This window comes from Rhincodon typus, chromosome 43, assembly GCF_021869965.1.
Source record: "Rhincodon typus isolate 14 chromosome 43, sRhiTyp1.1, whole genome shotgun sequence".
In the NCBI taxonomy this organism is placed as follows: Eukaryota; Metazoa; Chordata; class Chondrichthyes; order Orectolobiformes; family Rhincodontidae; genus Rhincodon; species Rhincodon typus.
In genome coordinates, this window is record NC_063374.1 from 7,123,437 (window position 1) to 7,131,386 (window position 7,950).

The 7,950-nt window shown below is 48.6% G+C and overlaps 1 protein-coding gene across 1 annotated transcript in view; it reads left to right on the top strand.

Annotated features, from left to right (window-relative positions):
- Positions 1-7,950, top strand: part of LOC109926459 (latent-transforming growth factor beta-binding protein 3-like) — an 83,029-nt gene that overhangs the window by 8,216 nt on the left and 66,863 nt on the right. The window contains exons 5-7 of the mRNA XM_048619625.1: positions 94-110; positions 5,592-5,661; positions 6,422-6,512. Coding sequence (XP_048475582.1) covers positions 94-110; positions 5,592-5,661; positions 6,422-6,512 — 178 coding nt within the window. The remainder of the gene's footprint in view (positions 1-93; positions 111-5,591; positions 5,662-6,421; positions 6,513-7,950) is intronic.

The following is a 7,950-nucleotide window of genomic DNA, read 5'->3' on the forward strand; positions in this document are numbered from 1 at the left end:
TAGCCTGTAGTAACTGTGCGTTGTCTCTAGCCTGTAGTAACTGTGCCTTGTCTCTAGCCTGTATTAACTGTGTCTCTCTTCTTCCTCTCATAGCTTCCACGGTTGCAATGGTAAGTAGAATGTATGTTAGACGTTTGCTGTTAGTCGCCTCAGAGTTCAGTGCTTGCGACGCGGCTGGTAAATCAGTGAACGACCAAGAATTGGATTCGGAAATTCACGATCGTGACATGAACGTCGCTTCCAAATATGATAACCAGGTCACCATGGAAACAGAAGCATTAAGTCACTTTTCATCAGCCTTGCTATGAACCTGAGGCCTGGACCTTGGTTTATAATTGCCTCTCTCTAATCCTCTTTGTCTCTCAGTCTCGCATTCCCCCTCCAGCATTGCGGCCCCTCTTTCCCTCACCTTCCCGTTCCATCCTTTCTATCCTCTATCATCCCCTTTACCTCTCCTTCTCTCACTTCCTCTTCCCTCCTCCCTTGCATTTCTTCCTCCTCTCCCCTTTCTCTGTCCTCCTGCTCCTCGTCGTTGTCCGAGGGTTGAAGGACAGCAACAACGTGAATTTCTGTAATTCCTTTGATAAGCATGACAAACAAAATTTGAAACTGAGACCCACAAAGTGGTGTGAGGACACGTGACCAAAGATTTAGAACATAGAACATAGAACATAGAAAATTACAGCGCAGTACAGGCCCTTCGGCCCTCGATGTTGCGCTGACCTGTGAAACCAATCTGAAGCCCATCTAACCTAAACTATTCCATTATCATCCATATGTTTATCCAATGACCATTTAAATGCCCTTAAAGTGGGCGAGACTACTATTTTTGCAGGCAGGGCATTCCACGCCCTTACTACTCTCTGAGTAAAGAACCTACCTCTGACATCTGTCCTATATCTATCACCCCTCAATTTAAAGCTATGTCCCCTCGTGCTAGCCATCACCATCCAAGGAAAAAGGCTCCCACTGTCCACCCTATCTAATCCTCTGATGATCTTGTATGTCTCTATCAAGTCACCTCTTAACCTTCTTCTCTCTAACGAAAACAGCCTCAAAACCCTCAGCCTTTCCTCATAAGACCTTCCCTCCATACCAGGCAACATCCTGGTAAATCTCCTCTGCACCCTTTCCAATGCTTCCACATCCTTCCTATAATGCGGTGACCAGAACTGTACGCAATACTCCAAGTGCGGCCGCACCAGAGTTTTGTACAGCTGCAACATGACCTCATGGCTCCGAAACTCAATCCCTCTACCAATAAAACCTAACATACTGTACGCCTTCTTAACAACGCTATCAACCTGGGTGGCAACTTTCAGTGATCTATGCACATGGACACCGAGATCTTTCTGCTCATCCACACTACCAAGAATCTTACCATTAGCCCAGTACTCTGTATTCCTGTTACTCCTTCCAAAGTGAATCACCTCACACTTTTCCGCATTAAACTCCATTTGCCACCTCTCAGCCCGGCTCTGCAGCTTATCTATGTCCCTCTGTAACCTACAACATCCTTCTGCACTATCCACAACTCCACCGACTTTGGTGTCATCTGCAAATTTACTAACCCATCCTTCTACGCCCTCATCCAGGTCATTTATAAAAATGACAAACAGCAGTGGCCCCAAAACAGATCCTTGAGGTACACCACTAGTAACTGAACTCCAGGATGAACATTTCCCATCAACCACCACCCTCTGTCTTCTTACAGCTAGCCAATTTCTGATCCAAACCGCTAAATCACCCTCAATCCCATGCCTCCGTATTTTCTGCAATAGCCTACCGTGGGGAACCTTATCAAACGCTTTACTGAAATCCAAATACACCACACCAACCGCTTTACCCTCATCCACCTGTTTGGTCACCTTCTCGAAGAACTCAATAAGGTAACAAGAGTGGAACAAGAGTTTGGTTTGAAGGGACATCTGAAGGAACGATAGCAGGGCCAAGGGGTTTAGGAAGGTCCTAGGACTCAGGCGAGTGAAGGCACGGCTCCCAAAGGTGAGAAATGGAAATGGAGGGGTGTCAGTGAGGAAGAGGCCAGAACTGGGAGCGGTGCAGAAATCTTAGAGGCCTGCAGGGGCAGGGGAAGGTTTCAAAGGTAGCAAAGGTTGTAAGGGCTGGAGGAGGTTACAGAGAGAGAGAGGGAGGGGTGTAGGGGCTGGAGGAGGTTACAGACAGGGAGAGGTGGGGGTGTACGGGCAGGAGGAGGTTACAGAGAGAGAGAGAGGTGGAGGTGTAGGGGCAGGAGGAGGTTACATAGAGAGAGAAGGAGTGGTGTAGGGGCTGGAGGAGGTACAGAGAGAGAGAGATGTGGGGGTGTAGGGGCAGGAGGAGGGTACAGAGAGAGAGAAAGATGGGGGTGTAGGGGCAGGAGGAGGTTACAGAGAGAGAGAGGGAGGAGTGTAGGGGCTGGAGGAGTTACAGAGATAGGGAGGGGGTGTAGGGACTGGAAGAGGTTACAGAGATAGCGAGAGGGTGTAGATGCTAGAGGAGGTTACAGAGATAGGGAGGGGTGTAGGGGCTGGAGGAGGTGACAGAGATAGGGAAGGGTGTAGAGGATGGAGGAGATTACAAAGATAGGGAGGGATGTAGGGGCTGGAGGAGGTGACAGTAATAGGGAGGGGTGTAGGGGCTGGAGGAGGTTACAGAGATAGGGAGGGGGTGTAGGTTCTGGAGGAGTTTATAGAGATAGGGAGGGATGTAGGGGCTGGAGGAGGTGACAGTGATAGGGAGGGGGTATAGGGGCTGGAGGAGGTGACAGTGGTAAGGAGGCATATAGGGGCTGGAGGAGGTTACAGAGAGAGAGGTGGGGTGTAGGGGCAGGAGGAGGTTACAGAGAGAGAGGGAGGGAGGGGTGTAGTGGTTGGAGGAGGTTACAGAGAAAGGGAAGGCTGTAGGGGCTGGAGTATGTTGCAGAGATAGGGAGAGGTGTAGGGGCTGGAGGAGGTGACAGAGATAGGGAGAGTTGTAGGGGCTGGAGGAGGTGACAGAGATAGGGAGGGGGTGTAGGAGGCTGGAGGGCGTGACAGAGATAGGGAGGGATGTAGGGGCTGGAGGAGGTGACAGAGATAGGGATGGGTGTAGGGGGCTGGAGGAGGTGACAGAGATAGGGATGGGTGTAGGGGGCTGGAGGAGGTGACAGAGACAGGGAGGGGGTGTAGGATGCTGGAGGGCGTGACAGAAATAGGGAGGGGGTTGTAGCCAAGGAGGAAATTGGAAACAAGAATGCGAATCTGAAACTTGAGGCAGGGGTAGAGTGGGGAGTAGTTTTGATCATGGAGTGGGTGGAGGGAGGGAAGAGTGATAGGTGAATGAGGGGTGGTGTGAGTGGGGATACAGTCAGCAGAACATTGGATGAGCTCAGATCTGATGCCAGAACAGTGAACAGGCAATGATCCAGGAACAGAGGTCCTTTGGGGAAGTGAGCAGAGTCGATGAAAACAATAGTTAGGAAGGGAAGATTGAATGTGAAAAATGGGTCCAAATTCTGTTAACGCGGGGCCATTCAGCACCACGGAGAGCAGGTGCCTGGCACCCTCCTCCCCTCGATTCCCGGTTTGATGTGAGGTGTGTCGGGGGTGGAGGGGGCTTCTGGAGCAAGGAGGGAGGAAAGGTCGGGGGTGAGTGTCATCCTCAGGTGTTTCGGGGAGCTGGTTGGCAACAAGAGCCGTCAACATGCGACTGAGATCACAGGAGCTGCAAGCGCACGTTGCCTTTCAATAATCCTCACTTTAAAACATCCCAGTTCCAATCCAATCAGCCCAAAAAGGAAAGAATTTAGACCACTTGGACTCACCATCAATCTAACCCCAATCTCAGAGGGAACTGGAGTGAATGGGAAGACGGTTTTGAGTCCATTGGGATTGTGTACGATGGAAGTTAAAGGGAGGAATTTGCTCCATTGAAAATTATACAGAGGGAGTACGGGGTGGGGGCAATATTTGGGATTTAGTTCCATTAGGTTCAAATACAGATGGAATTGGAAAAGGCTTTTGATCCGTTGGGATCTTGCACAAGGGAGTGAATGGGAAAAGGTTTTGGAAGTATCAAGGTTGGAATAAAATGTAGATGGGTGGATGAGTAAGTTTGCAGGTGATACAAAGGATCAGTGGAGTTGTGGATAGTGTAGAAGGTTGTCAAAGGATACAGCGGGTTATAGATCAGTTGCAGAAATGGGCAGAGAAATGGCAGATGGGGTTTAATGGGGGTAAGTGTGAGGTGCTGCACTTTGGGGGATCAGATGTTAAGGGAAAGTAAACAGTTAATATCAGGACCCTGAACAGCACTGATGTACAGAGGGATTTTGGGGTTCAAGTCCGCAGCTACCTGAAAGTGGCCACGCAAGTAGATAGGGTGGTAAAGAAGGCATGTGGCATGCTTGTCTTTATTGGTTGGGGAATTGAGTACAAGAGTCAGGATGTCATGTAGCAGCTTTATAAGACTTTGGTCAGGCCACACTTATCGAGTATTGTATTCAATTCTGGTCGCCACGTTACAGGAAGGATGTGGAGGCTTTGGGAAGAGGGTGCAGAAGAGGTTTACCAGGATGCTGCCTGGATTAGAGGGTATGAGCTATAAGGGAGAGGCTAGAAAAACTTGGGTTGTTTTCTCTGGAGTGTCAGAGGCTGAGGGGAGACTTGATAGAAATCTATAAAATTGTGAGATGCATAGATAGGGTTGACTGTTAGAATCTTTTTCCCAGAGTTGAAATGTCTAAAACTCGGGCCATGTGCATTTAAAGTGAGAGGGGTAAAGTTTAAAGGAGATGTGAGGTGCATGTTTTTTAAACAGAGAGTAGGAGGAGTGTCGAATGCGCTGCCAGGGGATGGTAGTGTGGGGCGCAGATACGATAGGGGCATTTAAGGGACTTTTAGGTAAACATATGAATATGCAAGGAATGGAGGGATATGGACCCAGGTCAGGCAGAAGGGATTAGTCTAATTTGGCATCAAATTCGGCACAACATTGTGAGCCAAAGGGCCCGTTGCTGAGCTGTATATCCTGTGTTCTGTTGAATCCCATGGGAGTGAACAATGGGTTCTGAAAAATGGGAGTGAATGGGAGGGGGCTTTGCCCATTGGGATTGTGTATAATGGGAAGAGATTCCTCTATAGGGATGGAGTGCAGTGGGGGGTGAAGGGGAATAGATTTTGGGTCAATTGGGATTTATACAATGGAAGTGAAAGGGAAGAAGGGGGTTGATAGATTGGGAAGGATTTATCCAACGGGAAAGAGCTTGGTTCATTAGATTCTGCACATGGTATGAATAGAAAGGGGGTTGTCCCATGGGAATTGTGTACAGTTGAGACCAAAGGAAGGAGTTCACGGTCCAGCTGTGAAATCTCGACTCAGGGTTCCAGGGAGATCAGCACAAAGTCAAAATCCTCAGAGAGCCGGCACAGACACGATGGGCCAAATGGCCCCGTTCAGCCTGTGTCCATGTGTTTGGGAAGGAAGGGTGGAAAATGAAGGCCATAAAATACATCTGATTCAGCAGATGGCAAGTCACCAGTCACTAGTGCATGCTGGGTACTGACTTGTGCCAACTTCGTAAAGATTGGTTTTCTCTCTTTTTAATTGACCAGTTACCCACGTTCAGTCTCCGAGAGGAAGTGTTCTCAGCCAGTTTCATTCCCTTCGCTTCAAGGTTTCCGGGTGAGTATTGACTGCTTCTTGGAGAAGGCATAGGCAAGGTCCTTGATGTTGGCCACATGACGGTCCCATAACCAAAGGTAACACTTGACGCTACTGAAACCTGTTTCAGGTACACATTCCACTCCATGCTGAGTGATCTGTGTCAGCCATCAAACACTCCCCAGGACAGGGAGAGCACGGGGTTAGATACAGAGTAAAGCTCCCTCTACATTGTCCCCTCCATGAAACCCTCCCCATGACGGGGACAGCATGGGGTTAGATACAGAGTAAAGCTCCCTCTACACTGTCCCCCATCAAACACTCCCCAGGACAGGGACAGCACGGGGTTAGATACAGAGTAAAGCTCCCTCTACACTATCCCCCATCAAACACTCCCAGGGCAGGGACAGCACGGGGTTAGATACAGAGTAAAGCTCCCTCTACACTATCCCCCATCAAACACTCCCAGGGCAGGGACAGCACGGGATTAGATACAGAGTAAAGCTCCCTCTACATTGTCCCCTCCATAAAACACCCCCAGGACAGGGACAGCACGGGGTTAGATACAGAGTAAAGCTCCCTCTACACTGTCCCCCATCAAAAACTGTAGCTGATAGAACCAAAGAGGAGGTGACAAATCGATCTGATTAGAATGAGCTGGATTGAAGGTGAAAGACAGAAGTAAACTGCTTTCTTTACCCTCCGTGTTAGTTAAGACAGGTGTGTATGCTAACGTCACACAGTTCAACCTTTTGTTTTGTTTTGCTCTCTGCCTTCCCAGTAGAATTGGAAACACGACCTACGGCCCCTGCGGTTAAGGTCCTGCCTTCAGATCAGCCGATGGAGTTCGGCCCATCCCAAGTCATTGGTAGGTGGCTCTTTCCTTGCTAAACCTTGCTCGGGTCATGTAGGGCACCTACTGTCCTTAGGGCATGACCCCTTAGCGTCAGGATCAATCTCAAATTGTGCAATAATTCAGAGCAGTGAAAGGGTTTACTTCAGGATGGAGTCTTGCAAGTCAAGATATTGCCACTGAAGTGGGTGGCATGGTGTCTCAGCGGTTAGCACTGCTGCCTCACGGCACCAGGGACCCGGGTTTGATTCAACCTTCGGGCGACGGTCTGTGTGGAGTTTGCACATTCTCCCTGTGTCTGCGTGGGTTTCCTCCGGGTGCTCCGGTTTCCTCCCACAGTCCAAAGATATGCAGGTTAGGGTGGATTGGCCATGCTAAATTGTCCCATCGTGCCCAGGGATGTGCAGGTTAGGGTGGATTGGCCGTGCTAAATTACCCATAGTGTCCAAAGATGTGTACGTTAGGTGGATTGGCCATGTTAAATTAGCTGTAGTAACCAAAGATGTGTAGGCTGGGTGGGTTAGCCATGGGAAATGCAGGGTTACAGAGATAGGGTACAGGTGTGTGTCTCGGTAGGATGCTGTTCAGAGGGTTGGTGTGGACTCAATGGGCCGAATGACTTTACTCCACACTATAGGGATTCTATGATTACAATTACTTCAACTATCGCAATATTTTTCAGTAGTAAGGTCCTGGTTAGTGCAGTGTTCCGATGCCATTCCCTGAGGAGTAGGGACCAGCAATGTGTGTGGTGTGGTCATCCAAAAGTTCAGCTGCCCCATGTAACCCTGACCAAGTTCTGTTTCTCATTCAGTCTGTTTATTCCCTAACTCCCACTCCCTCTTAGACTTGCAAAGCTGCAGTCCAAAAATCCCCTATCCTTCAGTCAACATCCTCTTAGTACGAGAGTAATTAAAAAATATTGAGGGTTTGTTGGAGGGAGTATGGCAGGAACATATCTTTGAAGTAGATGTTCCACTCGGTCACGGTGAAATGGATTGGTGGAGCAAACATCTTGACATGGCAAACATCTTTCTCCTACTCCAGTTTCCCATATTCCTAAGTAAAACGCAGATGTATCGCAGATTTTCCGTTTGCCTTACCTTCTGTGCAATCTTGCCTCTTAATACATTTAAATTGAGAGCCTGAAACCTGAAAAATGCGGCCAATCAGGTTAGTGCTATGGTATGATCCTGTTGATGGTAACACAGGACTGGTCCGATCCCAGAGTGAAGTTTGGCTTCCGAGACCACAAGTTTTAATTTTCCTTTTTGCCTCCTGTAGAGAGCAGTCACGGATCATATTTGCAGGAGGCTGCCAATGTACATTTAACAAAAGAACAAACACAGGCTGCATTATATTAGATAAAACCTAATGGAACAATCACACACATCAGAAAGAAAAATTCATCTCTTTTTATCCCAAAAAATGTTCCGACAGTAGCTCAGTCCTCGGTG